Source organism: Schizophyllum commune (genome assembly GCF_000143185.2).
Source record: "Schizophyllum commune H4-8 unplaced genomic scaffold SCHCOscaffold_18, whole genome shotgun sequence".
NCBI lineage: Eukaryota > Fungi > Basidiomycota > Agaricomycetes > Agaricales > Schizophyllaceae > Schizophyllum > Schizophyllum commune.
This window is the reverse complement of record NW_026089555.1, coordinates 357,931-385,609: the sequence shown is the minus strand read 5'-3', so window position 1 is coordinate 385,609 and position 27,679 is coordinate 357,931. Positions and strand designations below refer to the sequence as shown.

At 60.3% G+C, this 27,679-nt stretch overlaps 14 protein-coding genes across 14 annotated transcripts; 7 read left to right on the top strand and 7 right to left on the bottom strand.

Annotated features, from left to right (window-relative positions):
• Nucleotides 1-212: 212 nt before the first annotated feature.
• Nucleotides 213-3,797, bottom strand: SCHCODRAFT_02645865 (uncharacterized protein). The gene is made up of 14 exons (XM_003026137.2): nt 3,358-3,797; nt 3,218-3,299; nt 3,092-3,165; nt 2,928-3,020; nt 2,710-2,874; nt 2,522-2,627; nt 2,230-2,345; nt 2,078-2,175; nt 1,579-2,017; nt 1,423-1,519; nt 1,148-1,334; nt 1,028-1,095; nt 727-966; nt 213-602 (listed from the first exon to the last, which is right to left on the bottom strand). Exons 1-14 carry the CDS (start codon nt 3,610-3,612, stop codon nt 394-396), a joined length of 2,229 nt encoding a protein of 742 aa, XP_003026183.1. The 5' UTR covers nt 3,613-3,797; the 3' UTR covers nt 213-393.
• Nucleotides 3,798-5,965: 2,168 nt separating this feature from the next.
• Nucleotides 5,966-6,829, top strand: SCHCODRAFT_02645858 (uncharacterized protein). The gene is made up of 2 exons (XM_003026219.3): nt 5,966-6,131; nt 6,266-6,829. Exons 1-2 carry the CDS (start codon nt 6,084-6,086, stop codon nt 6,428-6,430), a joined length of 213 nt encoding a protein of 70 aa, XP_003026265.2. The 5' UTR covers nt 5,966-6,083; the 3' UTR covers nt 6,431-6,829.
• On the bottom strand, nt 6,404-9,379 carry SCHCODRAFT_02645853 (mitochondrial carrier). The gene is made up of 8 exons (XM_050346465.1): nt 9,222-9,379; nt 8,828-9,063; nt 8,642-8,730; nt 8,151-8,249; nt 7,758-7,951; nt 7,258-7,350; nt 6,771-6,865; nt 6,404-6,541 (listed from the first exon to the last, which is right to left on the bottom strand). Exons 1-8 carry the CDS (start codon nt 9,276-9,278, stop codon nt 6,427-6,429), a joined length of 978 nt encoding a protein of 325 aa, XP_050196964.1. The 5' UTR covers nt 9,279-9,379; the 3' UTR covers nt 6,404-6,426.
• Nucleotides 9,380-9,477: 98 nt separating this feature from the next.
• Nucleotides 9,478-12,799, top strand: SCHCODRAFT_02645850 (mitochondrial carrier). Its single transcript, XM_050346464.1, has 11 exons — nt 9,478-9,583; nt 9,636-9,692; nt 9,749-9,790; nt 9,844-9,898; nt 9,945-10,037; nt 10,120-10,248; nt 10,413-10,527; nt 10,828-10,993; nt 11,404-11,537; nt 11,814-11,882; nt 12,261-12,799. The coding sequence occupies exons 2-11, from the start codon at nt 9,683-9,685 to the stop codon at nt 12,399-12,401; spliced, it is 954 nt and encodes a 317-aa protein (XP_050196963.1). The 5' UTR covers nt 9,478-9,583; nt 9,636-9,682; the 3' UTR covers nt 12,402-12,799.
• A 595-nt stretch (nt 12,800-13,394) lies between these two features.
• On the bottom strand, nt 13,395-15,980 carry SCHCODRAFT_02645848 (uncharacterized protein). Its single transcript, XM_003026136.2, has 3 exons — nt 14,815-15,980; nt 14,038-14,762; nt 13,395-13,847 (listed from the first exon to the last, which is right to left on the bottom strand). The coding sequence occupies exons 1-3, from the start codon at nt 15,941-15,943 to the stop codon at nt 13,536-13,538; spliced, it is 2,166 nt and encodes a 721-aa protein (XP_003026182.2). The 5' UTR covers nt 15,944-15,980; the 3' UTR covers nt 13,395-13,535.
• Nucleotides 15,981-16,084: 104 nt separating this feature from the next.
• On the bottom strand, nt 16,085-17,252 carry SCHCODRAFT_02645845 (uncharacterized protein; the record flags this gene model as incomplete). The annotated part of the gene is made up of 4 exons (XM_003026135.3): nt 16,085-16,592; nt 16,645-16,927; nt 16,975-17,104; nt 17,161-17,252. The coding sequence occupies 4 exons, from the start codon at nt 17,250-17,252 to the stop codon at nt 16,210-16,212; spliced, it is 888 nt and encodes a 295-aa protein (XP_003026181.1). The 3' UTR covers nt 16,085-16,209.
• A 139-nt stretch (nt 17,253-17,391) lies between these two features.
• SCHCODRAFT_02645843 (acyl-CoA dehydrogenase NM domain-like protein) lies at nt 17,392-19,360 on the top strand. Its single transcript, XM_003026218.2, has 8 exons — nt 17,392-17,588; nt 17,643-17,728; nt 17,777-17,877; nt 17,946-18,152; nt 18,253-18,408; nt 18,462-18,644; nt 18,703-19,077; nt 19,131-19,360. The coding sequence occupies exons 1-8, from the start codon at nt 17,515-17,517 to the stop codon at nt 19,203-19,205; spliced, it is 1,257 nt and encodes a 418-aa protein (XP_003026264.1). The 5' UTR covers nt 17,392-17,514; the 3' UTR covers nt 19,206-19,360.
• Nucleotides 19,361-19,800: 440 nt separating this feature from the next.
• Nucleotides 19,801-20,550, top strand: SCHCODRAFT_02558761 (uncharacterized protein; the record flags this gene model as incomplete). The annotated part of the gene is made up of 1 exon (XM_050343736.1): nt 19,801-20,550. A coding segment is annotated over one exon (456 nt), but the record flags the coding sequence as incomplete, so codon positions are not given.
• On the top strand, nt 20,265-20,432 carry SCHCODRAFT_02521757 (uncharacterized protein; the record flags this gene model as incomplete). The annotated part of the gene is made up of 1 exon (XM_050343480.1): nt 20,265-20,432. A coding segment is annotated over one exon (168 nt), but the record flags the coding sequence as incomplete, so codon positions are not given.
• Nucleotides 20,551-20,803: 253 nt separating the features above from the next.
• SCHCODRAFT_02645839 (uncharacterized protein) lies at nt 20,804-21,792 on the top strand. The gene has a single exon (XM_003026217.3). It carries the CDS (start codon nt 21,183-21,185, stop codon nt 21,639-21,641), a length of 459 nt encoding a protein of 152 aa, XP_003026263.1. The 5' UTR covers nt 20,804-21,182; the 3' UTR covers nt 21,642-21,792.
• A 145-nt stretch (nt 21,793-21,937) lies between these two features.
• On the top strand, nt 21,938-22,777 carry SCHCODRAFT_01261705 (uncharacterized protein). The gene is made up of 2 exons (XM_003026216.3): nt 21,938-22,004; nt 22,063-22,777. The coding sequence occupies exon 2, from the start codon at nt 22,065-22,067 to the stop codon at nt 22,731-22,733; it is 669 nt and encodes a 222-aa protein (XP_003026262.1). The 5' UTR covers nt 21,938-22,004; nt 22,063-22,064; the 3' UTR covers nt 22,734-22,777.
• Nucleotides 22,778-22,821: 44 nt separating this feature from the next.
• Nucleotides 22,822-23,538, bottom strand: SCHCODRAFT_02521638 (uncharacterized protein; the record flags this gene model as incomplete). The annotated part of the gene is made up of 1 exon (XM_003026134.2): nt 22,822-23,538. One exon carries the CDS (start codon nt 23,536-23,538, stop codon nt 22,822-22,824), a length of 717 nt encoding a protein of 238 aa, XP_003026180.1.
• Nucleotides 23,539-24,757: 1,219 nt separating this feature from the next.
• SCHCODRAFT_02673938 (uncharacterized protein) lies at nt 24,758-25,761 on the bottom strand (the record flags this gene model as incomplete). The annotated part of the gene is made up of 3 exons (XM_003026133.2): nt 24,758-24,835; nt 25,012-25,482; nt 25,537-25,761. 3 exons carry the CDS (start codon nt 25,759-25,761, stop codon nt 24,758-24,760), a joined length of 774 nt encoding a protein of 257 aa, XP_003026179.2.
• Nucleotides 25,762-26,087: 326 nt separating this feature from the next.
• On the bottom strand, nt 26,088-27,469 carry SCHCODRAFT_02645833 (uncharacterized protein). Its single transcript, XM_003026132.2, has 4 exons — nt 27,135-27,469; nt 26,987-27,085; nt 26,861-26,930; nt 26,088-26,810 (listed from the first exon to the last, which is right to left on the bottom strand). Exons 1-4 carry the CDS (start codon nt 27,329-27,331, stop codon nt 26,286-26,288), a joined length of 891 nt encoding a protein of 296 aa, XP_003026178.1. The 5' UTR covers nt 27,332-27,469; the 3' UTR covers nt 26,088-26,285.
• Between the last annotated feature and the right edge of the window lie 210 nt (nt 27,470-27,679).

Here is a 27,679-nt window from a genome sequence, read left to right as displayed (position 1 = left end):
CATAATCGAGAGCGAATATTCTTCTATGTGGAGGGACGCATCGGTCAGGCCCGTGCGGGACATCACTTCTCTCTCGTGTTTACTTCTCCTTCATTCAACTGCAAGCCTTCTGTCCCACGCTCCTAGCGCATCGGCATACCACCCGCCTTCGTCTCGCACGACGAGTGGTGGCCAGAGCGTGATTGTCTTGAGTGCGGCGCGCCGCCTGACAAGGGGCTCGGTCGAGAGAGATGATACACTTGTCGCCGCAGAAGGGACGTCGTGGTCCAGTGCACATTATTCGCTCTAGTGTCACCTGTATCATAAGTTACTGAGTCCTACCTTCTTCTCACCGCCCCCTGCCCTCGCCTCGCTCCACTCCCTGCCCTCGCGCTGCTGGCCCCACACCTCCCGCTAACCCCTCCTCGCCTCCAGCCCCATCGCCTGCGCCACAAAGCCCCACTTATCCGCCGCCTCCTGTATCCGCTTCTCCGTCGACTTCCCCGCACCGTGGCCCGACTTCTTGTCGACGCGCAACAGCAGCGGATGCGGGTTTCGCGGATGCAGATACTGCAGCGTCGCCGCGTGCTTGAACGAGTGCATCGGCACCACGCGGTCGTCGTCTAGGAATCCAGTCAGCGCCAGATTCTCGGCCTCAACCGTCAGCCAGCTCCACCCAATCCCTCTAACGCATAAAATGAAGAGGGGGAGAGTCCGAATGAGCTGAATATGAACACGACCACGCACGATCAGCAGTCAACAAAATCGTCGGCGGCAGCACCCTGTCCGTCGGCACATTATGCAACGGCGAGATCGGGTAGATAAAGTCAAAGTCCTTCGGGTCATGCGGGTCGCCGTAATCGCCGCACCACGCCTTCCCGATCGTGAAGTCGGCGAACTTGAGGAGGTCGAGGACGCCGACCTCGGCGACGGCGGCGCCGAAGGTGCCCTCGGGCGCGCGGTTCACGCAGGCGCCGACGAGGAGGCCTGAGGAGGAGGAGATATGAGCACAAGCACAGCATGGCAGGGAACGAAAGATAGCGCCCACCTCCATTCGACCCGCCATTGATCGCCACCTTGCCCGGCGCAGCATACTTATTCTTGACGAGGTACTCCCTGCGTCCTCGTTAGCTCTCAGACGGCATCAAATATAGACGGCCCAACTCACGTCGCAGCAATGAAATCATCAAACACATTGACCTTCCTCTCCCTCGTGCCTGCCAAATGCCAGTCCTCGCCAAACTCGGCCCCACCCCGGATGTTCGGCACGGCCAGGATCGCGTTGTACCGCTGGCAGAACGTCATCATCATCGGGCTGAAGAACGGGTTGATGGAGATGCTGAAGCCGCCGTAGCCTGAGAACCTTCGTCAGCGAGCATGCACACCGAGCGAGGGCGATGCGGTAAGGACACAGCCGGTCGACACTGCGATACGAAAACGCACCATACTGTATCGCCGCAGCCGTCCCATCGAGCGGCGTATCCTTATGCCTCACGATAAACATCGGCACCTTCGTCCCATCCTTACTCTCATACCACTCCTGCAAAAACACCCATCAGCACCCAACCCTCACACCTCCCTCACCGGCCCTCCACCCACCTGCCTCGCCTCAAAGTCCTCCGGATTAACCCCCTTCACCACCGTCGACCTGATCACCTCCCACCTCCTCCCCTCCTCCCGCTCGCCAAGATCATACCGCGCGATCGTCTTCGGCGTATTGAACCCCGTCATCTCCACGAAGAACGCGCTCTCGTCCCTGTGCCCCACCACGCCCGCCGCGCCCACAAAGTCCTCCGCTAGCCTCCGGATGCGCTCGCCCGCCTTCGTGTACACGTACACCTCGTCCTTGACGTCGCGGGTGTAGACGATGATCAGGTTCTCGCCGACGAGGGTCGCGTCGGAGAGCTGCGCAGTCGTACTGTGGGGGATGATGTCCTTGAACTCGGGCTTGGGAGAGGCGATGTCGACGGAGACGACCTTCTCGTTGGGCGCGCCGCGGTTGGTCTTGAAATAGAATACCGTGCCGTCGTTGCCAAGGCTGAACGGGGTGAGGTTAGAAACGGAGAAGCGCATGCATAGGACGAAGGACGCTGCGCACTATCCAAAGTCGCCATCGAACTCGTCGACAAGCTTGATCCAATTCATCTGCGGCCCAATCTCATTCTTCTCGAGGTCAGCGATCCAAAGGAGGTTATTCTGCGTGTGATATGTCAGTGAGAGGCTCACTACATCTCCAAGATAGATCCTCACCCTCGTCGTATCCTTCGACGTCGACATCATGAGGTAACGTCCGTCGCGAGAGCTGATTCCCGTAAAGAACATCCAATCCGGGTTCTTGCTGTCCTCATGGACGAGGATGTCCTCGGCTAAGGGAGGAGGATCAGCATATGGAGAGGATAGGTCGACGGAATGAGTCGCGCTGGAAGGACGTGACGGCCGGGAAGCGATAGCGGGTCAGAAGGGCGGCGGAAGAGCATGGAGTACGGTGCGGATGCACGGCCTAGACAGGAATCGGAGACGGATGACGAGCTCAAGAACGTACACTGCTTCGTCCCAACGCGGTGGTAATAGATCTTCGCGTCCTTATCCGCACCGGTCGTGATAGCATCCTCCGACGAGGCCGCAAGTTTGCTCTGGTCGGGGTAGCGCTGCGGAGGGCTTAGCGAAAGGTCGAGACTCCAGGCATGTCTTCACGAGACGAAAAGTAAGTATAGAAGTAGCTGCGCGCACCTGGTAGAAAAAGCCCTTCGAGTCGTGCGTCCAAGTGATGCCCGAGAACTTCACATTGCGAAGCTCGTCTGGCAAGCGTTCGTCGTCGTGCGAGGGCTTCTTGCCGTCAGCCTCAGCGAGGGGCTTGTCCGAGGGGCGGACGTAGATGACGGAGGAGTCGCCGCCCTACCCGGCTAGTCAGAGGGGAGGTGGCCAAGTAGAGATCATGAGCCGCGCACAGAGTAAGAAAGCGCGTACGCGAAGTACTTCTCGCACTTCGACGCCTTGTAGGTCGCGATCGACACCGTGCCGTCTTCCGAGAGGAGATTGGGCTAGCAAAACGATTCAAGGGTCAGAAGGGGTGTGTGATGGACAGATAGCACAGGATGACTGATAGACGCACGTCAAAGAAGACCTCGCCGGGCTCCTTGTCGGAGGAAAAGTCTGGCAGGCTTCCGTCCTTCGAGCGGTACAGCACTGTTCGGGGGCGGATCAGCACGCGAAGCACCGGGCGAGGCGGGGGACGCACCGGACTGTGCCTGCAGCCCGCTGTTGTACCACCAGTACCACCGCGAGTCGGTCGTGTGCGTGAAGCGGAACGGCGCGGAGAACTGCGCGCCCAGTCGCGGGTCAGCCCGTATACAGCAACTGTCAGATCCGACCACGCACCTTCGCATAGTTATACGACTCCGTGAACGCCTTCTGCAGCGCGTCGCGGTCCGGGTTCTGGTCGAGGTACGCGCGCGCAAACGCCTCCTGCGCCGTCGTCCACGCGTCCGTCTCCGCCGAGTGCGCCTCGAGCCACTGGTACGGGTCGTGCACGCGCACCTCACCCTTCGCAGCGCTCTTGTACACGTCCACATGCTCCGACCGGCGCGCCTCCGGATAGCGCACCGTCTTCGTGTCCCAGGGTGTCGGTGGCATCGCTCGCGCACAGCTCGACGACAGCGATCGGCAGGGAGCGGGAAACTGGGTGGGGAAAAGCAGTCGGCTCGCGGGGAGCCTGGTCGAGGACAAGATGCGCGCTCTGGCAGGCGCGGCGAGGCGGTGGGCACCCCGAAGCATCGATCCGCGCTGCATACTTGTACCTTCCAGCGCCGGTTTCTATTTCCGGACGCGCTTGTCTGCAAAAGGAGGCCTTCCGCTTTGGGCAGCCCCGCGTTCACTCCCGATCACCCGATCACGCCGCTTGCCTCCGCGCGCCGTGCCCCCACTGCCTCCCCGCCTCCCCTTCGACCCCGCGTGGCCCCGCCGCCGCCAATTCAGTCGTCACTCACCGCCTATTCAGTCCCCGGTGTCGCGTGCGCACGCCGTATATTGAACAATACAACCCGAGCAGTTCTCCACGAATGCGATGGCTTCGATTCGAGCGCGATTTCTGTGATACCCAGCACCATGCGAACGTGATACTCGTCGCGATGTGCACTGATCACCAAGCCTCTCATGTGCACACTCGTGCCACACATCGATGCGCGCCAGATGAACTCGCGATGGGCTTGGGCGAATGAGTCGGTGGCGCGCACGCGTCCACCCCGTTCGCCCTTCCATCCCTCATTCCGCATCCCCAGTTCCTCGCCGCCCTCCCCATCTCCATCTAGTTCCCCATCCTGCTCTGTACTGACTCCGCGACACTGCTCGGGCCATCCTTCTCAACGGAGGGGACGTCCCATATCTCATGTCAGGCTCCCTCCATCACACGCCGGGCGCCCTTGCTACGCACTCACCCACCGCCGTCCATGCAATTTCGGCCTCTTCGGACGTCCCTCGATGCTACCTCACCGACCTCCCTCGAAATTTTGCTCACCCTGGACGCACAGCGCAGCAGGAACGAGCACCTTAGTCTCCCATGGACAGCGCCTCCCGCGCGCGCCAGCGATGCGCAATAGAGCGACATTTGGCCGATCTTGGGCGGATTCACGTCGAAGGCGCCTCTGACGAGTTCCATCCTCGTGTATCTTCACACTTTTGGGCGGCTTTCGCGTGGTCGGATACGGTATGCGTAAACAGAGACCACCTTCGTCAGGCTTCATATGCGGCTTCGGCCAAATCGGACGTTGTTCAGGTTGGCGTGAGCCTAGAGAACCCTAGTGAGTACCCATAGAAGCGGCCCCGGTTAGTCGAAGATTGCGTTCAGACGTGTGAAGATCGCATATAGACGCCGCGTGGAGAACGCCGGACATTGCCAGAGATTAGATTTCGAACACGAGAAGGTCAAACAAAGGATCTGGCTTACCTCAAATCAGTATAGACGAATGGCTTCGGACAGGGCGAATGCGGCGCGCAGACCAGCAAGCGGGATGGAGAGGCATCGACGTGCGACGGAGATGCGCACCTCCGCTTCACACTAGCGTGCCCCGGGACGTCTTCCCAACGGCGACTCCTTCCTTTTGCTGAGAGTAATGGCGGCGCAGTCATGTCTAACGATGCCGAGGGACTTATGGGGAGTCATGCAGCTTGGTGAGTTCCATACGGGACATGCGGCTGGGGTATCTTCCATGTCATGGTGCTTGGTGACTTTCCTGCCGCCTTATTGAAAGTGACGCGGTTCCAATCTTCCCGTTCATATCCGACGATTTCTTGCGCACCTTAGTCAGTACTTAAGCGCTACACCTGGTTAGCCCCACGTGAGTCCTGTACCTCCGCGTCAGGATCCGCAGTGGACGAGTCTGTACGTACTACACTGCACAATCAGTGGATGAGGATCGTGCTGACGGCAAGACGGGCCTCGTAAGGGATGAAGCGTGGGGGTGGTGACTTTACTCACCAGAGTCGGCGTCAAAATCCACCGAGCTGAGCAACAGGACTCGCTAGATTGAGCGCGAACAAGTTGAAGCCGACACGACAGGCATAATGCTATCCATGGGACAACTGCTTCGAGCACGCTTACTACTCTTGATTCGCGGGCAGAGACGGCGTGCGGTGGTCGGCAGTAAGTAGTTCAAGGCGCCAGCTGTGGCCCGGTCGCGAGGTCGGCTATGGCCAAGTCGCGAGCGTCGGCTATGCCCATATCGTGAACGTCGCCTGTGATCATGTCGCGAGCATCGCATCAGCGACTTCGAAGTCGTGGACATCGGGAGTCGGTCGTGACTGTCGGGAATCAGTCGCGAACGTCGGGGGCCAGAGTTGGCGCGCAAGACAGCGGGCTTGGGTATGTTCTCTGCGCGGGATTGGGTCCGTTCCCTGCGCGTACTCTAATTTACGACGTACTCTTGCCCTTCAAGAATTGGCGCATGCACTTCCACAATGAGCGCACGAGGGCAGTCGAGACGCCTACATCGCGGGCAAGCCACCTGCGGCTCATTATCGTGAGGACCCGGCATATGCAGACGCTATGTCGACGGTGAAAGCTGAGCTGGCTTCGAGAGGTGAGCCGGCTTCGAGAGGTGAGATCTGAAATGAGCTACGCAGTGACTGAATCCTACACGGAAGGCGGCAGTCATGTCCTGCAAACGCGGATGTGAGCTCAGCATCGGGGTCGCATCCACCATCCTGCACGGTCGCGTCCAACATCGTGAAAAGTGAGCTGCAGCTACGCCACAATCCATCATATCTCTCCATTACGGAGCGCAATACGTACAATAGATCTATGTCTGGTCGGGTCGTTCGTGGTGTCGTGCCCTTCATGGTGTCGCGTCTATGCCCCCTCGCCTCCCCTCCTCCCCTGCACCCTCCCCTCCTCCCCACCTCCTCTACCTCTCCCTCTCTCCCCTCCCTCCCCTCACACCCCTTCCTCCCCGCCTAGTCGTGTACCCTCCCCTCCCTCGCCACCGCCGCCCTCCTCAACGCCCACGCCAGATTCTCGTACACGACAAACGTGACGCACGTGCCCGGGAGGACGCGGACGATGTTTGTGCTGGGGTTGGGTTGGGTGGTGGTTAGTATTCGTTCGTCGACCCGACACTGCGGGGAGCACTTCCTCAACGCATCCGCCTCGCCGCGCTTCTTCATCACATCACCCTGCACCGCGCCTCCCCAACGCATTCGTCTACACCTGGTCTCCCCACCGACCGAACGCGCCTCCCCACCGAACGAACGCGCCTCCCCACCGAACGAACGCGCCTCCCCACCGAACGAACACTCACCCCAACCCCCGATAAAACCCCCGCACGCCCTCCCTCGCCCACGTGCGTTTGATGGTCTCCGGTATGGTCGGGTACGTCGCGCCCGTGGGGTCGTTCTGGGGAGAGTGGTGGTTAGCTTCGGGGACTCTGCGATGATGGACTTCGGGAAATCTGTGATGATGGGCTTCGGGAACTCTGTGATGATGGGCTTCGGGAACTCTGCGACGATGGGCTGCAGGAGTCCCGCGACGGGTGACATTCGACGAAAGCGAAGCGCCCGACGCAACCGCTGCGGCCCAGGGACGCCCGCGCAGGTGCAGCCCAGCGACGCTCACGCAGGTGCGGCCCAGCGGCGCCCACACATGTGCAGCCCAGCGGCGCACGCGCAGGGCACGTCACGTTGTGCTATCCTCTTCCTCCCTCCCCTTTCTCTCCCTCCCCTCCCCCAAACCACCCTTTCACCTCAAATCCCAAAACCCCTCCCAAACCCAAAAACCCAAACACTCACCTGCATCCTCGACCGCACCACCTGATAGGGATACGTGCTCACGAGCGCGCCGAGCTTGGAGGTGCCGGACATGAGCGTGTACGCGGTGTTGGACTGTTAGGGTGCGGTCGGATTTTGGTTTTAGTGTGTTGGTGCGGGTGGGTTGAGTATCGTTTCATGGTTCGTCAGTTGGGGGGAGGGTTAGTTAGTGTGTCATCGGTGTTTTGTTTGTTATAATTGAGGTGTTAGTGGAGAGGGGTGCGGGTGGGGGTGGGAGTGAGGGCGAGGGCGAGGGAGGGGTGGGTTAGAATGGGGATGCGGGTGAGGTGGGGAGGGGTGGGGAAAGGGGTGGGGAAAGGGGTGGGGATAGGGGTGAGGGAAGAGGGGGTGGGGATAGGGGCGAGGGAAGGGGATAGGGGTGAGGGAGAGGGAGGGGGGAAGAGGGAAGAGGGAGGGGGGAAGAGGGAAGAGGGAGGGAAGGGGGGAGTGAGGGAATGAGGGAAGGAGCGTAGCGAACTCACCAACTTCTCCACACTCGGATCCCACACCCCGCCCTCCTGTTCAACTCTCCTCCTCCGCCTCCCAAACGCCCACCCCTTCATCTCCTCATACAACATAAACTGTATGGCCCCGTTACTGACTCCAAAAAGAGCCAGGGTGGTCCCGCGGAAGAGCCCGGGGAGACCTTCGGTGCGGGCGAGGGTGGTGAGGCCGTCTGGGGGGTGGGTTAGGAAGGTTATGGGATAGGGATGGGGCTACAAGAAAGTGTCTGGGGACGACAAGAACAGTGTCCGGGGACGACAAGAAAGGTCGCCGAGGACCACAAACAACGTCCTCTTCCAACCATTCCAACCGCCCATTCCCCACAAACAAACCAACCATCCCGATCGAAACAGAAGAGATCAACCACTCACCCCACAGCCCGCGGTACGCGCCCGGCGCGTCCGCCGGGGTCGTGAACATGCGGACCTTGACGACCCAGAGCGGGTTCGTCATGATCGCGGTGACGGCGCCTGTGAGTGGAGGGTGGGGTAGAGGGGAGGGGGAAGGGGAAGAGCGGGGAGGGATGGAGGGGATGAGGAGCGGGTGAGGGATGGTGGGGACGGGCGGGTGAGGGTAAGGAGAAGGGAGGGGAGGGGAGGGGTTGAAAGGAAGAGAGGCGAGGAGATGAGGTGAGGTGAGGAGCGGGGGAGGGAGGGAGGAAGGAAGGGGTGGGAGGAGGAGAGGGTGAGAGGTGTGGGGAGGTGAGGAGAGAGGGAGGTGGTGCGAGGGAGGTGGTGCGAGGGAGGTGGTGCGAGGGAGGTGGTGCGAGGGAGGGGAAGGGAGGTGAGGGGAAGGGAGGTGAGGGGAAGGGAGGAAGCAGTCAGCAAGCGTGCAACGACAGCAAACAAAGGGCGGGCCGGACTTGCTTGTGCGGAGCAGAGGAGGTACTCGGAGGCGGAGAGGGGTTTCGTGAGATCGCCGCCGGAGGCGCGTTTCTTGAGCATGTTGTAGCTGGGGAGCGGGTGTGAGCAGAGGATGAGGGGCGTATGGGCAGCGCATATGATCGACGACGTGATTGAAGTGTGTAAGGCGTGAAGACGGCACTCACAACAAAAAGTACAGCCCCCAACTACTCGCATTGCCCGCGATATTTGGTACTAGCCCGCGGTACAAGCCTCGCCAGCCCTGCGTTCTTTGTATGTCCTTGAGCGCGTGCCAGATCTGGGTGCCGACGCCGCCGGATGAGGCAGTAGTGGCGACCTGGAACTTGACCTTGAGGAGGTCGAGGGGGTTCATGCAGAGGGTGTTGACGATGCCGGCGCCGATGCCTGCGGCGGCATGGTCCTGGGGGAGGGGAGGGCGAGTGACGGCGGCGTGGATGAGAGGAAGGTGATGACGGAGGGGTAGATGAACAGATGCAGGAAGGAATGGGTGATTGGGATGGAAGGCAAGAAAGGGTTAGGTCGGTAAAGCACACCAAGCAGGATGACTCGCAGACTTACGAGCGCGGCGGTGGGGAAGAAGCTCGGCGGCTGCTTTGGTAACGGCGTCGAGCTCATCGCGGCCCAATCACACCCAAGCTACGCGTGCACAGTCGTCGTCCGTCCAGCGTCCCGAGGAAGCAGGGTCGAAGTCGTCCTCGGAGGCAGGCGCGCGTCGGGGAAGGGCGTCGACGATGATGCAATTTGTCCGAACAGGTAGGAAGGCCGGGCCGAATGAGCACGTGTACGTGGTTTGTGATCGCGGGCGCTAAATCGCCCGAGTTGACCCTCCGTTCGCTTACCTCTCCTACTTGCTCGCTCGCTCTCTCACTCACTGTCCGCGCACGGGACGACGGGTTGCTGATACGCTACTGGGAAACGATGTGAGTGGGCTAATGCTGGTAGGGCGCGGCGTGGAAGGCTCAGGTCAAACAGAGTGGCGCGTTCAACCTCTTCCACCCATGAGCAATGTCGGCCAGCAGATGGCCTCTGGTCCGTTCTATTCTCGTCCTGTGTCCTACGCTGCAACTCACTTCAACCCCGCGCAGGCGCCCTCTCCGGCTTTGCGTCCACCGTCTGCCTCCAGCCTTGTACGGCCTGCCCTTCCCCGCACTTCACCCCACACTCACTCACCTGCCTCCAGTCGACCTGCTGAAGACGCGACTGCAACAGTCTGATGGTCGGTCAAAGACGCCACAGTACGTGCATACTCTTTGCTTATGTCCGACGTTGACACGCTTTCAGCCGCCCCGCCGTCCTCATCGACACCATACGCCAGGTCCTCGCCGAACGAGGTCCGCTTGGCTTGTGGCGAGGGACAGGCGCGACATTGATACGGTGCGCGCACATCCCTCCTTCTCCTCATCATATTCCGTCCCATACGTGCATTCATCTCCGCCCGACTAACACGCCCTCCCAGCAACGTTCCCGGCGTCGCCCTCTACATGACCGGCCTCACCCAGCTGCGCTCCCTCATGGCCCGCGCGCCCCTCTTCTCCGTCTTCCAGATTCCCGTCGCAGACGGCGTCGTGCTCGACGGCAGGAAGCGGTGAGTGCCTCATTCGCCTCACCCCCTTCTCCCTACACCCCTCATACCACCCCCACACCCCTCCCTCTCCCTCTCCCCACTCTTTTGCCTTCCCTCCCCCTTCCCCTCCCCACTCTTTTGCCTTCCCTCCCCCTTCCCCTCCCCAAACTAACCCCCCTCCCCAGCACCTCCGTCCTCCCCAAACTGACCCCCACGGGCAACCTCCTCGCCGGCGCCACCGCCCGCGTCGCCGTCGGGTTTCTGCTCAACCCCTTCTCGGTGCTCAAGGCGCGGTTCGAGGTGAGTCCGGCCAGTGGGCGCTATGGGTGTGTGCTGACGGATGCTTCGCCCCTCCCTTCCCCCTCCCCACAAACCCACCCCTCCCCTCTCCCTTCTCTCACCTTCCTCCCATCCCCCCACAAAAACCCACCCACAACCCCTCCCTCCCCTCTCCCTTCTCCCTTCGTAAAAAATATCAAACCCTCCCCCCCATCAAACCTCTCCAATACTCAAACTACCCAAAATCGTCGTCAAAACCCACCAAACTCCACCAAACTCCACCAAAACCCAACAAAAAAATCGTCGTCAAAACTCCTCCAGTCCTCCACCCACCCCACCACCCACCTCCCCCTCCTCCCCGCCCTGACGCGCCTCCTCCGCGCCGGGCCCCGCGAGTGCCTGCGCGGCTTCCTCCCCTCCGCGCTGCGCGACGCGCCGTACGCGGGGTTGTTCGTGGGCGCGTATGAGGCGGGGAAGCGGTGGGGGGGTGAGTTGGGTTTTTTTAATTGCGTTTATATAATGGGTTGTGGGATTGGGGGGGGGGGGGGGGTTGATTTGGTCTGAGCACGGCTGTCGTGTCTGGGCAAGGCTTTCGTGGCTGGGCAAGGCTTTCGTGTCGGGATATGCCTTTTCGTGCTCTATCTAGTTGGATCATCGCGGCTGCACGCCGTCAGCTCAAGGCTGCAGACCTGTCATGTGCGCCCCTTGCCATGAACCAGCGTTCGTCTAACCATCCACTCACCCTTTTCCCTACCCTATTCCCCCAATCCCCACCCGCTCCCCCTACCCCACCCGCTTTCGTCCTACCCACCGCCCACCAATCCCCTACCCCTCCCCACCCGCCTCACACCCCCTCCCCCCTCCTCACACCCTAACTAACTAACCACCCCCCGCCAGCCACCCTCGCGCCCCCCGGCACACCGGCCGGCATGATCCACAGCGCGAGCACCGCCGCGATCATCAACAGCGCGAGCGCGGCGGCCGCGGGCGCACTAGCGACACTGGCGACGCACCCGTTCGACGTGGTGAAGGTGCGTGTGCTTAGGGCGTTGCGTTTGCGTGTGCTTGCTTGTCTTGGATTCTTTTACGATGCGAGGGGTTTTCCGCTGAGTAGGGGGTTCCTTCATTCCTCGCACGCGAACGTCCTCTCGCACCCATCCTAGCCCCCTACCCCTCTTCCTTTCCCCCTCCCTACCCCTCTTCCCACCCACACCCCCCTCACTACCCCTCCCTCTCTCCCTCCCTCCCTCCCCTCTCCCACTCTTCCTTCCCTACTCCCTAACACTCGCTCACGCTCCCTCCCCCAGACCAAAATCCAAGTCCGCGAAGAGGCCCGCTACCGCGGCTTCTGGCGCACGTGCGCGACGGTGTGGGAGGTGAGTGGTTGGTGTTGGTTTGGGGTGGTTGGTGGGAGTGGAGGGAGAAGGATGGGTGAAGGAGAAGGATGGGTGAAGGAGAAGGATGGGTGAAGGGGGAGGGAGGGGGACGGCGTGTTTGTGGTTGGCGTCTTCGGTAGTTGGCGAGTTTGGGCTCTTTGTCATCCGCTCCCAGCTGGGGCGGATGCGCGCCGGGTTGCGCACATGCGGAGGGGAACGCAGGCGGGCGAGCTGAAGGAATTCAAGCGCTGCTGACTGACGCTTGGGTCTGCAGCGCTGCGGACTGGCCAACGAATGTGACGCGCTACTTATTGACTCCTGAATTTGACGCGCTGCCGCCTCTTGGATCTGAAGCGACACTAACCCCCCACCACCCAGCACCGCGGCCCCCTCGGCTTCTTCGACGGCGTGTCGCTCCGGCTCTCGCGCAAGGTCCTCTCCTCCGTCATCGGTTGGGCCGTGTACGAGGGCGTGCTCCTGTTTATTCACGATCAGGGGGTGGCTGCCAAGCTGCTTTGATTCGGCGGGTGAGGGAGGGAGGGGAGGGAAGTGGAGAGGGGATGGAAGAGGGGAGGGGAGGGGTGAGGATTGGGTGAGGAGCAAGGGGCGATGCAGGGGAGGGAGCGGAGCAAGGGGCGATGCAGGCGAGCAGAGGAGTGCGCGAGGTGGATGCGGGAGATGGTCAGGAGAAGAGTGGAGACAGTCGCACGACGTACCCACGGACAAGCCATCACTCACCACACGGCTCACCGCGCTTGTAGCCCTAGTCAATCTCACCTCACTGCTTTGCTTGCATCTATGCCTCACCTCACCTCATTGCTTTGCTTGCATCCATTTTGCTTTGCTTGCATCCATTTTGCTTGCATCTATCCTGCTTGATGCGCCTCAACTTGCAACCTCGCGACCGTCCACTTTAGACCCCTCCACCGGGACGTCCACTTGTGACCCCTCCACCGGGACGTCCACTTGAGATCCCTCCACCGGGACGTCCACTTGTGACCCCTCCACCGGGACGTCCACTTGTGACCTCGAGGCATCCAATGACAACTTCGGAGGGCGCACAGCACGCAGACGAAGGCGAAAGCAAGCAAGGGAAGATCGCATCAACGCAAGCAAGGGAAGATCGCATCAACGCAAGCAAAAGTAACCAAAGCACCAGCGCAAGCAACTAAAGCAACGCGCAGGAAACACTGTTGGCAGAAACGAACCACAAGAAGCACGCGCAGCGGGTATTAACATAGAGCAGCAAACAGAAACCTCAGATAGCCAAGACAAGGGTAAGGTAAAGATACTAGAAAAAGCTTTTCATGAGGGCCGCCGGTGACCGTCCAGAGTACGATTGCAAGCCGATACGCCCTCTACCCCACAGGGTACGACATTGGCTTGACACCCCTCACCCCAACCACTCACTCCCTCCCACCCCTCCCCCTCCCCCCGCCCGGCGCCAACCCCGCCGCCGCGAACCCCCGCTGCATGAACCCGCCGCCCCCACCGCGGCCTCCCCTCCCCCTCCCGCGCCCGCCGGGCCCCGAGTCGCGGTTGTCGGAGGCCTGCTTGAGCTCGGGGATCGTGCCGTCCTTGAGTTTCTGCGCGGGGAGGGTTAGTGTGGGTTTGGGTGAGGGAGAAGAGGGGGTGGGATGGTCAGTATCGAACTCAACGACGATGAAGACGGGCATGAAGATGCGCAGATATGGATGTTCTCTGCCACAGATTATGCCACGAAAATGCGCCGCCCACGACATTGAACGCCGTCCCGAGCACATCATACGAAGTCCCAAGCACATCAAACGACGTCCCGAGCACACCAAACGACGTCCCGAGCACATTCTTAAACCGAGAGAACCCAAAACTCACCTCCCCATTCCGCTCCAACCCCGCCTTCATCGCCTCCTCGTCGCCAAACTCGATGTAGATGATCTTTTGCGCGCGCCCGGTCGCCGTGGGCGGGTAGACGACCTTCGTGATCTGGAGCGTTCGCGTCAGCATTCGATCCAACACTTCCCTGATCCACTCCGCTGCATCCACCCTCCCCCGGACGCTCCCAACTTTCGCTCGCAGGTCGTCGCCCGTCAGGTCGTCATTACCACCCCACAACAGCCCAAGCAACACAAATCTAACCCACACACTGCAAAGAAAAAAAAAAAAAAAAACTCACCCCACCCCGCGCCGGCCCGAAAAACTCCCTGACCTCCTCCTCGCCCGCGCCGACCATCGACCGCCAGAAGATCGTCCACGGGTTCCGCGGCGGCCGCCCCGACTTGGGCGTCCGCGCGCCCGTCGACTCGCTCGGCGACTTGAGCTGCTCGTCGTCCGGGACGGGGGACAGCGTCGCCTCGCCGGCGTCGGATCTCGGGGCGTCGGGCTTGCCAGTCCCTTCAGGTTTAGACGCGCCCTCCGCCTTGCCAGTCCCTTCAGGTTTGGACGCGCCCTCCACCTTCCCACCCGCGCCGCCCTCCGCCTTCTCGCGCTCGGCCTGCGCCGCCTTCTTCTGCTCCAACTTCTCCTTCTTCTTCTGGTTCTTGCTCTTCTCCGGCTTGCCGTCGCCGCCCGCCGCGCTCGGGACCGGGCTCGTCGCCACCGCATTGCCGTTCGGTGCAGGCGTCGTCGGCTTCGTGCTGCCCTCCGTCTTCGTGCTACCCTCAGGTTTCGCGCTGTCACCGTCCGTCTTCTTGCTGGCATCGGGCACCGGGCTCGCGGGGTTCGGTGTCGGGCCCGTGGACTTGAGATGCGGGGGCAATTGGCGGTCGTTCGCAGGCGGTGCGGGCGTCGGGCCCTTGGTGGGCGCCTGGCTCGACGCGTTCGTCGTCACGGTGTTCTGGGGGTGGGGAGAGGCCGGGGTTGCCGCGGTCGTCGCCGTGCGGCGGTACGCGTAATTGAAGCCTGTCAACTGTATTCAGTGCCAGAAATGATAAGCAGAACCCTAGTATCGCACCCTGGCTCTTCAGCTCCGCGCTAACGCGCCCTTCGCGGATGTCGAGCGTGAGGGCGCCAAACGCCGCGTCGCACAGGTTCCAGTTCCAGCAGTTCTTCCACGACGGCTCGTCGCCCGCGGGCGGCTGCGGGGGCGGTATCCGCTCGATCACGCTGAGCGCCTTCTCAAGCAAGACCCTCTGGTGCTCGTCGATCACGAGCTCGACCTGGTTCTTCACCGTCTCCCACACGCGCTCGAACGACTCCTTCCCCGCCTGCAGCTTGTGCCGGAAGCCCTCAAAGTCCGGCTGCACGCTGAACTCGTTGTAGCTCGTCGCGTAGCGGAAGTGCAGCCCGGCGGATATCGTCAGGTCCGCCTTCAGCACGAGCGCCAGCTGCGCCATGATGCCCTCGCGCCCCGGGCTCGCGTGCGTGACGAGCAGCCGCGTCTCGCTCTGGTCGAACACGCGCTGCGCCGTGTCCACCAGCTCGCCGATCTGCAGCGCCGTCGTCCACATCGTGCCCTGCCCGCCCGCGATCGTCGCGCTCCCCTCCCCGTTGTCGAACATCTTGTGCGGGACGTGCGCGCCGCCGAGCCCGAGCAGCCGCAGCTTCACGCCGCCGACGTCGAGCAGCCGCGTCGTCGCCTCGTCGAGCACGTGCAGGTTCTCGACGCTGACGTGCCCCGCGCGCACCTTCTCCAGCACCGCGACGTCCTCGCACGCGCCCCACACCGTGTACACCGGCACCTGCAGCTTGATCTGGCCGGAGAGCAGGAGGGGGAACTCGGAGAGCAGGTTGATGTTCACCGTCTGCCGGATCGTCGACGCGCTGTTCTCCGGCGCGAGCAGGTGCTGGCGCTGCGCGGCGGGGATGAGGGGGGAGTACATGGTGAGGTGCCGCAGGGTGCGGTCGTTGATGCGCTGCAGGCTCTCCTCCTCAAAGAAGCCAAAGTCCCCTGTGTGGATGACGGCGTGCGCGTTCGCCTCTCGAGCCAGGTCGTTCAGCGCGGACAGGCGTCCTCTTATGTCGGCGATGCAGAGAATGCGGCCATGCTGGGAGTCGAGCACCTTCGTTTGCGTGTTGACCTGGTATGGACGGGGGAGAGGAGACGCTCCTGGCCGAGTAGATGTAGATGCCGGACGAGACATGGTGGGTAACAGGGACAGTGGCAGTAAGAGTCAACTCGTCAAGCGCCCGACTTTAGAAAAACAAAGCACGCGGCGAACAGAGGGGGTGCACCACGTGACGTCACCCCGCCAACAACCGCTCGTCTTCTCGGACGATCCTTTGACTGTGAGACTAGCTTTGTCGTTCTATTGTGATTGCTTTCAAGCATGCATGCTTTGTACCAAGACAAGACATGCACTTTTTAGCTGTCGAACATCGTATTAACTGATAACCCCAACTCTCCCATCTACTGCTGCTTCTTCGTCTGCGCGTTGAAGCCCTTCGGCGCGTCCAAACGCAGGGGGCTCTGGATACTCGACAGCGCCTTGATACCCGCCATCATCACTGGTACCAACACGAAGAACACAACCAGAAGACTAGTGATCAGGCCCGGCGTCAGGAGCTGATATTTCTTGAGGATGCCGCCCTCGGGAGGCGCGAAGGCTTTCTGCGAGACGTTTGCCGCCTCCTCGCCAAGCTCAGCGAAGGGATTCGTGTACGGGTCCTCGTCCGCGGCGCTGTCGTACTGGCGGCGCGTCAGGTGCTGGGACGGGGTAGAGCCCGTGTAGATGACAAGGTGCTTGGGGAACTTGGCAGTGATAGCCTCGAGCATGGTGGAGAAGGATGCGTCTGCGGCATATTCAGTTCGTCAAGCTTGCTTGATATTAGGGTGATCACGCACCGCTCTCCTTCATGCACTCCTTGCGACCTCCGTGGTGGGAGTCAACGTCCGGAAGGATCATACTAATGACATGCTTCGCGCCCTCGATGAAGGTGGGCTCCTCCTGGTGCGACACCTTCAGCAGGCGCGCGTCGCACTGCGAGGATACGGCCTCCGCAAGACTATGGAAGTCGAACGCGCCGTGTGCAGGTACGTAAGGGTATTGAGAGGACGATCGTGAGTTCGCGACGTGTTCTGCGACAGTCGAGTCGCGCGCCATGGTGCGGAAGTCTGAGGCGTGGACCTAACACGGGTGAGCTGGGGACGTAGCGTATATGCTCGAGTACGCACCCCTGGCTGGTCCACAAGCAGAATCGCGTCATGCTCGCATGCTTCCGGGTGCGAGAGAATATCATTCAAGAGTGCGGGAACATGGATAGAGTCAGTCAACGCCGCTGGCAATGCGTCGTGGATCTTCGTGCTGTAAACGAGTGCTTTGAGTAAGGCGCATCCCAAGCAGGCAGTCATCCAACACACCTGACCGACGACCAAGAGACAACCGGGAGGGTATTCGAGTACGCATACGCCGCGGGTGCCAGCGCAGCCAACAGCAAAGTCCGGCCAGCCATGACGGTGTGCAAGAGGGATTGAAGCACGGCACCTGCCGAGCGCCGCGACACGCGCGTCCTCGGACCGCCATCACCGCATCCCATCAATGACACCGGCTATGCGATCACCTGACCGGCCTCTATCACATGAAACCAAGATCCGATCCCCGCCTCGTACCCCGCGGGGAGATTAAAAGAGGATGAGGAATGGGCGGCTGCGTCACAACGCTCGGCTCTTAGTTCGCTCCTCCCGGCCTCCTAATTCCCCTCTTGACCTGCCATCATGTCGTCTGCACTGCTCAGGACCGTCTCGCGCGGCGCTCGCCCGCTAGCTGCCACTCGACCGCTTGCTGCTAGGTGCGCCGATCCTGGCCTACGTCAGCGTCGCGAGACTCACCCCCAATGTCCCAGGACGTTCGCCACGTCGCGATGCGCGCGCCAGCAGCTAGCGTCGCTCGATACCCTGACAGATGAGGAGCAGATGCTCAAGGAAAGCGGTATGTCACATTAAATCCATATATACCTCCATACTAAGACCTCTCCAGTCCAGCGCTTCGCCGCCGACGTCGTTGGGCCCAAGGTTCGCGAGATGGACGAGAAGGAGATGATGGACCCCTCCATCATCTCTGCCCTCTTCGAGCAAGGTGTACGTGTCTCTCCCCCACCCTATCCCCCTCCATCCGCGCTCGCACGCACTGACGCGCACCCCGCCAGCTCATGGGCATAGAAACCCCGGCTGACTTCGGGGGCGCCGAGTCCTCATTCACGGCGGCCATAATCGCGATCGAGGAGCTCGCGAAGGTCGACCCCTCCGTCTCCGTCATGTGCGACGTGCACAACACGCTCGTCAACACCATCTTCCGCAAGTACGGGACGAAGGAGCAGCAGGAGCAGTGGCTGCCCCTGCTCGCCGAGTCGAAGGTGCGCCTGCGACGTTTGGGGCGCGCTTTGCTCCGCCCGCCCGATGATTTCGGGCACCGGTTGTGGTCATGCGGTGGGGTGCTGACTTTCACGCGCGCAGCTCGGGTCGTTCTGCTTGTCGGAGCCTGCTGCCGGTTCGGATGCGTTCTCGCTGCAAACACGCGCGAAGAAGGAGGGCGACCACTACATCATCAACGGCTCAAAGATGTGGATAACAAACTCGTATGAGGCGGAGGTCTTCCTCATCTTTGCCAACGTACGTCCTGCGGTGTATTCAGATGCGCGCGGATTGAACTTACAATTGAATAGACGGATCCAAGCAAGGGATACAAGGGTATCACTTGTTTCGCCGCGACCAAGGACATGGGCATTCAGATCGCGAAGAAGGAAGAGAAGCTCGGCATCCGCGCCTCATCAACGTGCACGCTCAACTTCGATGACCTGAAAGTGCCAGCAGCGAACATCATTGGCGGTGAAGGCCAGGGGTACAAGGTACATCCCTCACCCATATCCATCCTCTCACGCACCTACTCACCGTCTTATCCCCTAGATCGCCATCGAAATCCTTAACGAAGGCCGCATTGGCATCGCCGCGCAGATGGTCGGCCTCGCGCAGGGCGCCTTCGACAAGGCCGTGCCCTACACCTTCGAGCGCAAGCAGTTCGGCAAGCCCGTGGGCACCTTCCAGGGCATGCAGTTCCAGATGGCGGAGGCCGCGGTCGAGATCGAGGCCGCGCGGCTGCTGACCTACAACGCGGCGCGGCGGAAGGACCAGGGGCTGCCGTTCACGAAGCAGGCGGCGATGGCGAAGTACCACTCGAGCGTCGTCGCGCAGCGGGTGGCGGGGTCCGCGATCGAGTGGGCGGGCGGCGTGGGCTTTACGAGGGAGACGGGGATTGAGAAGTACTGGAGGGATTCGAAAATCGTGAGTACTCATACTGGGTTCATGAGCACGTTGGTCACTGACGAGTACTTCAGGGCGCGATCTACGAGGGCACGTCGAATATCCAGTTGCAGACAATCGCGAAATTCATCCAGAAGGACTACGCATAAGCGGCCTGACGCTGTAATATACCAAGTTCACGCATGTAGCAATAGAACAAAACTTATCTATCCTGTCCTGATCACACTCTCGTCTTCTAACTCTCGTCTTCCTATCGCGAGTCAGCCGAGCGTGTCGTCGGCGGTGCTGGTGAACGATCCTTGACGCAACAGATGCTACCGAGCTCAAAAGTTTATGAAAATTTTATTGACACGATCCTAAAGATCAGCATCAGTCAAACCACACGACTGAGCCACGCACATATCGAAGGACATCAAACACTCTGAAAGAAACATGCACTAGAAGTGCAAAGGGTTCCCAAATATTAGCCGTACTGTCGACACAGGCATCATCCCTTTCGCCGAGCGTACGCCCAGCTGCTAGGATGAAGCCCAAGTCGATGCTATCCGCAGGGTATGCCGCCTCCGTCGCGCAAGCAACATCGATACAGACATCGCGCGAGCGACATCGACAGCGACATGCGATCCGGATAGCATTGGACGCAGCACCCACCCCGCGCTTCAGTGACCGGTGCCTCCAGCGACGACACTCGCAGGCCACCAGCAGGGCCTAGTCAGGTCCGCGCGGGGCCCAGGAAGCCAGACTTCACGGACGCTGAACAAGCCGCCTACCAAGCGACTCGAGCAACGCCCGCGGCGACAGCCTTTCTGTCAGACCTCTCGGAGAGGACCCCCAGATCTAAGTTCACTGTTCAACGAAGACAAGCAGCAAGCTGCCGACCTTCGTCCGACGGGTGGCTCGTCCGAGACGGGCGGCCAACAATGGCGACGTCTGACCCCAGTTGGGTGCTGCCTCCTACGACAGGTGCTCAAAAGAGCACCAAGCAAGTCCAGAAAGGACTGCAAGTCGACTACGCGCCACGGAGACGCGCAGTCGACGCCGCGGACAGTGTGCTGCCTCCGTCGGTCGTCCGAAGACAACCGGCGATGTGGGCGACACCCAGTCCGGGTAGGAACGAGCGCGCCGGCACCTGCACCGCGCGCCGCGTTCCAGGGACCTCGACGCACGGCTTCGGCAACACAGCGCGCTCGCCCGCGCTGAACGCATAGCCCACCCCACGCTTCCATAGCCGGTGCTCCCAGCAACCTCCAGCCGAACTTCGGCCTTCGTCGACTGCCGGGCAAGTCCTAGCCACACTCACGCGGGGCCCAGTAAGCCAGGTCTTGCGAGCGCTGGACGAGTTGCCTACCCGACAACCCGTGCAAAGACCGCGATAACGACCTGTCTGTCAGACATCTCGAAGAGGACCCCCAGATTTAAGTTTACTGGTCAACGAAGACATGCAGCAAGCTGCACATCTTCGCCCGATGGGTGGCTCGTCCGCGATGTGATACCAGTGGCACCGTCTGACTCTGGTTGAGCGCTGCGTTCGACGACCGAATGTCGAACATGCTAGTGAGAAGAAAGAGTACTGCAGACAGCCACAAGTAGCCAATATTTATACAGTATCGTCAATCACGGCTACCGGATCACGGATCAAAGATTATTGTTTCCTCTTGTAGTAACCCTATTGTCTTCAACGCTCATGTCGTCGCCTCGTCGCAATCACATCGGCTCCTCTTGAGGACATACATAGCTCTGCGGTCATCACTAACGAGAACAGTCGGAATTATCATCACGGTCAGTGATTTCTCCAGCGCGCAGTGATGTCTTTGAGTCAATGAATGCGACCTTCAGAGCGGCTTGCACTACGGTTGCCGTTCGGCGTGCCTCCCCAGGAGCCTGATGACGGCTTGCCCTTGAAGAAACCGTCGCTCGGCTAATTGGTTACAACCATTCGCAAATTCGAAGGGCGAACCGACGAGCCTCGGTACTGGATCAAAGTCCAGGACCGCTTCGCTGACGAGACCGTTTCAATCCTTCTTCGAGAGGGACGAGTCAATGCGTCGCGACTCGTGTCTCCTACACTCACGAGCAGCCTCACGCGTGCGAAGACGCAGGAGCAACTCGCGGATATCCTCACAAACATGGTCGCGTCGAACCTCAACGAGGTGAAGATATACAGGGTCGGACCCTCGCTCAAGGACAAAGGGCGAAGGACGTACAATTTCCTCGAGGCGACGAAGTCTCTCCAGCACGTCACCATCTCCTGGTCGTTCGTCTACAAAGCTGGAATTTCCAAGTACCTGCAATCAGACGCGGCCAAGAACCTCGTGTCCCTTCGTTTGGAGGCCTCAGGCGCCTCCAAGATCACCAGCGAGCTCGCGCGTGCTCTTTCCAACGAAGGGCACAACCTCCCCCAGCTGCAGCAGCTGACTCTGCGCAACATCTTCGACCTGACGCCGAAGGCATTGCTAAGCATTCTTCGGAATCGTCATGCGTCTGGTTGCACTCGCCCGCTCCTTGTGGAATGGGAAGGTTGCGCGATGCCTCGCAGCATCGTGGACACTGCTCGACAGCTCGATATTCATATCGTGAAGTACTAGGGTTGCTGTGCTGCTCTCCCCAAAGCTGAGCATGTAAGGTTTTCTGTTCGACGGGGGTCATTGGACGACCGTGACAGTATCACCACAGGCATAGATATATTATGTTTAGTCTTATAATTACCCCATCCCCGTAAATCCAAAACCCGTGAGCAACTCTGCATGGCAATGTCCTCTTCATGAGCTTCACGCGCCATATACACTCGATGGCACTTTGGTCAAGATATTCGTGCTCAGCTTCTCGGGGCTGCGGGCCGCTTGACCGGTCATAACGCAGTGAACGATATTCCAGGAACTATCCTGCACTCACCCATCGCTAACGTTAACGAGCACCGTTGCGTCCAGAGCCGACAAGGCTATCACAGGGTGTGTAAAAGCCCATAGTGCAAGCTACGCATTGCAAAGGACTGATTATCGACGCTAGCCATGAATGCTCTCTCGATCTTACGCACCGCAAGGCGAGCGCGTCTGTCACCTCGACGCACAACCCTGGTCGCGTCCGCTTCGCAAAAAACCTACTCTCCACGACAGCCATGTGTCACAATACGATCTATGTCCTCCGCTGTGACGGAGGACCATCCCAAGGACGACAAGATTCCCCACCGCACCGTCCGTATCGTCGCGCAAGACGGCGTTGGCCCACCCACCTCACTCTCCACTATCCTCGCTGCCATTGACCGCAAAAACTTCTTCGTCGAGCTCGTGAGCCACCATAAGGAGACCGGCGCACTCGTCAAGATCATTGACAAGCGCGAACGGGCGCGGTGGCTGAAGGAGCAGAAGCAACGCGCGAAGGCAGCGAAGAAGCCCGCGCCGAAGGAGATGCAGCTGACCTGGGCCACCGACGGACACGATCTGGAGCACAAGCTGTCGAAAGTGCGCAAGGATCTCTCTCGTGGCGCGCGCGTCGACATCGCGCTCGCGCAGAAGTCCGGGCAGAAGGAGCTCACCGCAAAGGAGAAGCAGCAGAAGTTGCAGGGAATCGTAGACAGTCTGCAGGACGTCTCGACGGAGTGGAAGCCGCGGGAGGTTCGGAAGCACGTAGCTACAATCTATCTGGAGAGTACGGTCTCGCCAAACGATGGTAATTCTTAAAACCATCCGTCGTGCGTTTTCAGTCATTCACTCGAGTCCTTCGCAATACTACATTCAAGCGAACTATAGGTAATCTAGAATAAGTAGTTCACGAACGCTGTGTGTCCCCCCTCTGCCGCATTCTACGGCCGACTCGCATCCGGCTGAGCGGTAACCCTTTCGTCTTCGACACCGGGATACGATGAGTCCGGCGCTTGCACGACCTCCCCCTAGGGAACGCATACGGTGCCCTGTCCACTCTCGCTATCCCTTCCCAACTGATCCTCTCCACCGGCATGCGCCCGACAAGCAATGGGCGCAGTGCGACCGGGATCGCGTATCCCGCCTTCTGCATATCCGCCATCACCCGCCAAAGCTCCCTACTACAGGCGGGACGCTTCTGTAGCTGGTCGTACTTCTGCATGGCTGAACGCAGCTGGCAGCGCGCAGCGAAGACCGACAAGGGCTTGCTCGCCCACGAGACCACAGGTCGCCCCTTGTCCCTAGGCCTCGCGAAAGCGTCGAGGGCGGCGTTGAAGAAGCGCGCGTCGGGCTCGGGGCGCTGATCGAGCAGACGGTTGTGTACATTGCGAGCCTTCTGCAACTTCAGGAAGACGTCCTGCGCACCGGTGTACATGGAGGCGTACAGCAGGCGGGCCGCCTTCCGCCCGTTCAAGCTGCGTGCGACAGCCTTGCCCTTGATGTAGCGAGTCCATCCAGAAACGTGGATCTTGTCGCGCGGAAGCCAGCTGGCGCTGCCGGTGTGGATATCGAGCGTGCGTGTGAGAGTGAACCGTCGCGCCTCCCCAGCGTAGCACTGCAGCATGAGCGTGTACGCATGGATGGGCAGACACCATGGTTTCCAGTAGGGTTGCGAGGTCCCCGCCTTTCGACGCTGCCAACTCGCTCGCTCGGCCCGCTTGGCAAGCAGCCAGACCCGTTCGGCCAGCCCAGTACGACCCGCCTTGACCAGAGCATTGAGGACGGCAACGTAGACCTGAGGCCCATAGCTCGCCGCCTGCAATAAGTCGTGCTTGCGAGTCTCAACGTCCGTGTTAAGGCGCTGATCATGGCACCTGTGGTACCCGGCGGGATGATCGACAAGGTATAGCTGGGGCAGAATGTCGAAGACGGCGTCCGCGATCTCGCCCGGATTGCCAGTGGCCGTCAGGTGGGTGATCCATACGTTGAGTGAGCGCTCGTCCGGGGCGATAGGAGAAAGAAGAGGACGTAGATCCAATTCATCCTCCTGCAGCCGTGTCAGAGCAGCACTGAACTCGGTTCCGCTCCGCTGGAAGGGCACAAGCTGGGAACGACCATGTTCCTGGGTAGTCCTTGTAGACTTCGCAGGGGATAAAGCAGTCGATCCATCCCGGCGGAACATCTCCAGGACCTGTTGCGCGATGTCTGACCGCCGCAATAGAGTAGCTGAGCGTAGCAAGATGTTCGATGTCGCAGTGTCCGGCTTCAACCTATCAGGATGCTTGTTAACCATATAGTCAAGCACCTGCTCGGCCTTCTTCAGAGACAGACGATGCCGGAGGGCATAGTGCAGTAGGGCATTACAACTCCGCACAGACAGCGGGCGCATGACGTCCTCGAACGCCTCCCGAGGATACTGTATTCGCGGTCGCCCTGGAGGAGGCGGCTCAGGATCCAAGCGTCGTCGAATGGGCAGGTTGTTGAGCAAGCGGTTCAGCACGTTGTGGCAGTACGAATACGCCTCGACACGCCGGTACCCACCCTCCGCTCCAGGATCAGGGATCCAAGCATACCGCATGACCCGTGGACATCGATATATGGAGCGGATGAGCATGCCCAAGTCGGTGTACGGGAGCAGGCGGTTGTCTAGGAGGTAGGCAAGGTTGACCAGTGCCTGCAGCGCCGCATTGAGGGCGGAGGCGGGACCCGATTCGAGCTCCTCGGCCGCAAGTGTATCATCAACGGCGGCGAGAATATCGTGCAGCTGCGCACGATGAGTCGAGGCATCCGCCCGGATGAAGCGCGCATGGTGGCGATCGCGCGGGGTGGCCTCGACAGTGGGGTCAATCTCCTCCGGGACAAGCATGTCGTTGACCTGCGCCTGTATGACCCGCGCCGTCTTCCAATCCGCACAGAGGGCGCTGAAGAGCATGGTCACAAGGACGAGCTCGCCATTGAGGATGCAAAGCTTCATCAAGTGTGTGAACATGCCGTCCGTACGACGGTGTCGCGATCGGCGAGCGGCCTCCAGCAACTGCAGAGCCATATCGGCCCCGGGGTTGTCGTGGAATCGAGCGGTCCGCATTGTGAGGTAGACCGTTGGGTTATACTGTCGTACCATGGATCGGACGTAGTGTCGAACGGGCGACTCGTTGGGTAGCGGTGATAAGAATTTGATCACCCCTTCCAGGGAACGATGGTGGAATTCAACGCCCGCCTCCATCATTTTAATCGAGAAGCGGTATGCCAGTTCTGGTTGGCCGGCGCGCAGGAGGGAGTGTAGGAGTGCGTGAGCAGCAAGGCGGGGGTTGACAGTCTGGCCGAACTGGAGCGCGACATCCGCGTAGCGGGGAAGGTCGCGGCCGTAGCCAGACAGGTCTTGAGCGGACGCGTCAAATGCGGGATCGTTCGAGTATTTGACAGCGTGGAAGATGTAGAAAGCGTCACCGAACGCCTTCTGGGCGACACAAAGTCGTATAGACTGTGCCGCCATCCGAGAGGCATGAGCGGAAGACGCTGTCGGGGGCGAGGGGAGATTACATGCCGTGTCAGGGGGAGCAGTGTGAGTCTGAGAGATATAAGCAGACCGCTTGACGGTTGGAAGAGGAAAGTGATGATATACATGAGGAGAGGATGCCGGTTCAAGTGCAGCCTGCGTCGAGAGAGTGCGGTGATATGTGACATTGAGGTATGCGCCGATCGTTGTACGACGGCGGGGGGCCGACAGAGGCCGGCTCGTGATGTGCTTGCTGCATGGCGGGCCTGTTATGACCGCTGCGCGTCGGGACGCCGAGCAGCGGGCAGTACCGACGACACTAGCGATTCTCGGCGACCAGAGACATTGCATATGGCTTTCATAACTGCAAGACGCAGATCGTCAGACGGTGGCTGAAGCAGTAGTAAACTTCACGCACCAGCCGTTGAGGGCGTTGCTCTCAGCGACAAGTCTGGCGCCTTCGCAGGTATACCCCCAGTACTGTCTGTCGCCGACGTCCGCCTTTTATGTTGTAGTCGTCGGGGGACGCAGGAACGATGCAGAGGTCGAGTTGAGCGCGGCGAATGGATCGGGCCCGGGCCTCGACTCCGCATACTCACGTGGCTCAACATGGCGGGACCTATAACCACCTACACCTGACAAGGCTGATTTTGCCTCAAATTTTGACTCAAATTCCTTCTCAGGTCTCCTTTTGGCTACATGTACGGGTGACCAGAAGAAGTGGACCCAGTGCTCGAGTTCATATTCCCTTCGTTACTGGATTCTTCCTTACCGCGACTTTCGAGAAGGTCGAAAACCTCATCATTGTGGGTATACTTGTGCGTTGAACGAGACGTGCAACATGTCAAACTCCGCTGCTATAGTACAGGTCGAGTCTAGGCAGCTGCAGGCGCCGACTCGTTCCAGGGACCAGCATCGCTCAGCGAGCAGCCGCCCGGGCAGTTGCACTTGCCCCCAAGCTCCGATGGCAAGTTCTCCTCCCCGATCTGCGCAATCAACTCCGTCTTGTAGTTCGACCCCAAGATCTTGATTTTCTCCTGCGTAACAGGGTCGAGCCAGCCCTTGATGACCGCCCACACGGTGGTAAACGCCCACGGCGCGTTGATGATGTAGAACTTGCCCATGCATTCTGGGTAGCGGTCCTGACCGATTGAGCTAGCCGCCATGACGTAGTCCTTGACGCGGTAGAAGCTGGAGATAGAGACATTGTTCAGGTCCATTATCGTGCAGGACGTCTCGACGGGGTGGCCGATGGCGCGCGAGCAGGCGGGAAGGCGCTCCATGAGGAAACGCTCGTACTCCTGGACAAGGCGTTTGAGGAGCCTGTCCTGTGTCGTGATGCTGTACAGCGCCTTGATGTCGAGGAAGCCAAGGCGCTCGACGTAGACAGGACGGCCATCCTGGAGAAGGGTCAGCACAACGCCGGCAAGGGCGCTTGTCCCATATATACCTTGTCCATCTTGTGGTAGAACTGCGGGTAGTACTTGTTCACCTCCACCTTCTCCTTGAAGTCAAAGTTGCTGCGCGTCGCGTCAACGGCCTGCCCCTCCACCCCGACGCGCCACGATCCACGTACTGGATGATGTCGTCGACGCCAAAGTCTTTCCGCCACTGCTCCGCGTTGAGGAGCATCTCCTTCGATTTCGCATAGTCAAACTTGCGCGCGCGGAGGAATCTACACAATCTCAGCAACGCATGCGCCCCGCCAGGCGGAAAACACGCACCTCAACAGCATCGCATCGTCCATCCGCTCGGGCACGAACTTGCCCTCCTCCTGCAGCTCCTTCTTGAGTTTGTCAAGTGCATGCTGCTGAGGTATAGTGAGGTTGCCGACGCGGCCTGGCAAGGGCTTGAACGTCGGATCGGTGATCGTGACGCCCTGGAGGGTCTGCCCAACAAAAGATTGCTCTTCCGTGGTCATTGCTGCTGAGATTGTGCTGGAGGAGGCGGAAGAAAGAGGTTTGGCGAAGGGCGGAAACAAGCAGTGGCTTGGAGAAGTGTTTGAAGGCGACCTCCAGCAATGATAATGCGCCTCCAGACAGATCGGAGCGGAGTCCGGATAGGAGATCGTTCGCACGGTCCAGTTGGCCACGACAAGACACGATGGCACGACTTGCTGCAGTCTGGTTTCAATTCGAGTACAATCTGGCTCCATGGCCGGTCGATTCCCGCACCGAGGCAGGCGACGGACATTGTACAGTACAATACAAAAGCTGCACGCGAAATTAGAATCATTAGACAAGGTATGTACCGTCGAGTATTCTACGAA

Bases quoted from the DNA above. Each gene is read 5' to 3' on its own strand.
- SCHCODRAFT_01261705 (XM_003026216.3), top strand. From the start codon at position 22,065: ATGAATGCTCTCTCGATCTTACGCACCGCAAGGCGAGCGCGTCTGTCA.
- SCHCODRAFT_02645848 (XM_003026136.2), bottom strand. From the start codon at position 15,943: ATGTCTCGTCCGGCATCTACATCTACTCGGCCAGGAGCGTCTCCTCTC. The intron at 14,763-14,814 runs GTGCGATACTAG...TACAGTTGACAG, and splicing joins CGCGGAGCTGAAGAGCCAGG to GCTTCAATTACGCGTACCGC. The intron at 13,848-14,037 runs GTGAGTTTTTTT...CGAACGCTCCAG, and splicing joins TCGGGCCGGCGCGGGGTGGG to ATCACGAAGGTCGTCTACCC.
- SCHCODRAFT_02645865 (XM_003026137.2), bottom strand. From the start codon at position 3,612: ATGCCACCGACACCCTGGGACACGAAGACGGTGCGCTATCCGGAGGCG. The intron at 2,346-2,521 runs GTACGTTCTTGA...CTCCTCCCTTAG, and splicing joins CCGCGTTGGGACGAAGCAGT to CCGAGGACATCCTCGTCCAT. The intron at 1,520-1,578 runs GTGGGTGGAGGG...GTGTTTTTGCAG, and splicing joins AGGACTTTGAGGCGAGGCAG to GAGTGGTATGAGAGTAAGGA.
- SCHCODRAFT_02645839 (XM_003026217.3), top strand. From the start codon at position 21,183: ATGGTCGCGTCGAACCTCAACGAGGTGAAGATATACAGGGTCGGACCC.
- SCHCODRAFT_02645850 (XM_050346464.1), top strand. The intron at 9,791-9,843 runs GTACGGCCTGCC...ACCTGCCTCCAG, and splicing joins CACCGTCTGCCTCCAGCCTT to TCGACCTGCTGAAGACGCGA. The intron at 10,249-10,412 runs GTGAGTGCCTCA...CCCCCTCCCCAG, and splicing joins GTGCTCGACGGCAGGAAGCG to CACCTCCGTCCTCCCCAAAC.
- SCHCODRAFT_02645843 (XM_003026218.2), top strand. From the start codon at position 17,515: ATGTCGTCTGCACTGCTCAGGACCGTCTCGCGCGGCGCTCGCCCGCTA. The intron at 17,729-17,776 runs GTATGTCACATT...AGACCTCTCCAG, and splicing joins GCAGATGCTCAAGGAAAGCG to TCCAGCGCTTCGCCGCCGAC. The intron at 19,078-19,130 runs GTGAGTACTCAT...CGAGTACTTCAG, and splicing joins ACTGGAGGGATTCGAAAATC to GGCGCGATCTACGAGGGCAC.
- SCHCODRAFT_02645853 (XM_050346465.1), bottom strand. From the start codon at position 9,278: ATGAGCTCGACGCCGTTACCAAAGCAGCCGCCGAGCTTCTTCCCCACC. The intron at 9,064-9,221 runs GTAAGTCTGCGA...CCCCTCCCCCAG, and splicing joins TCTTCCCCACCGCCGCGCTC to GACCATGCCGCCGCAGGCAT. The intron at 6,542-6,770 runs GTGAGTGTTCGT...ACCCAACCCCAG, and splicing joins GGGTTTTATCGGGGGTTGGG to CACAAACATCGTCCGCGTCC.
- SCHCODRAFT_02645833 (XM_003026132.2), bottom strand. From the start codon at position 27,331: ATGACCACGGAAGAGCAATCTTTTGTTGGGCAGACCCTCCAGGGCGTC. The intron at 26,931-26,986 runs GTACGTGGATCG...CGCGACGCGCAG, and splicing joins GGCGTCGACGACATCATCCA to CAACTTTGACTTCAAGGAGA. The intron at 26,811-26,860 runs GTATATATGGGA...ACCCTTCTCCAG, and splicing joins TCTACCACAAGATGGACAAG to GATGGCCGTCCTGTCTACGT.
- SCHCODRAFT_02645858 (XM_003026219.3), top strand. From the start codon at position 6,084: ATGAGCTACGCAGTGACTGAATCCTACACGGAAGGCGGCAGTCATGTC. The intron at 6,132-6,265 runs CTGCAAACGCGG...CGCAATACGTAC, and splicing joins CGGAAGGCGGCAGTCATGTC to AATAGATCTATGTCTGGTCG.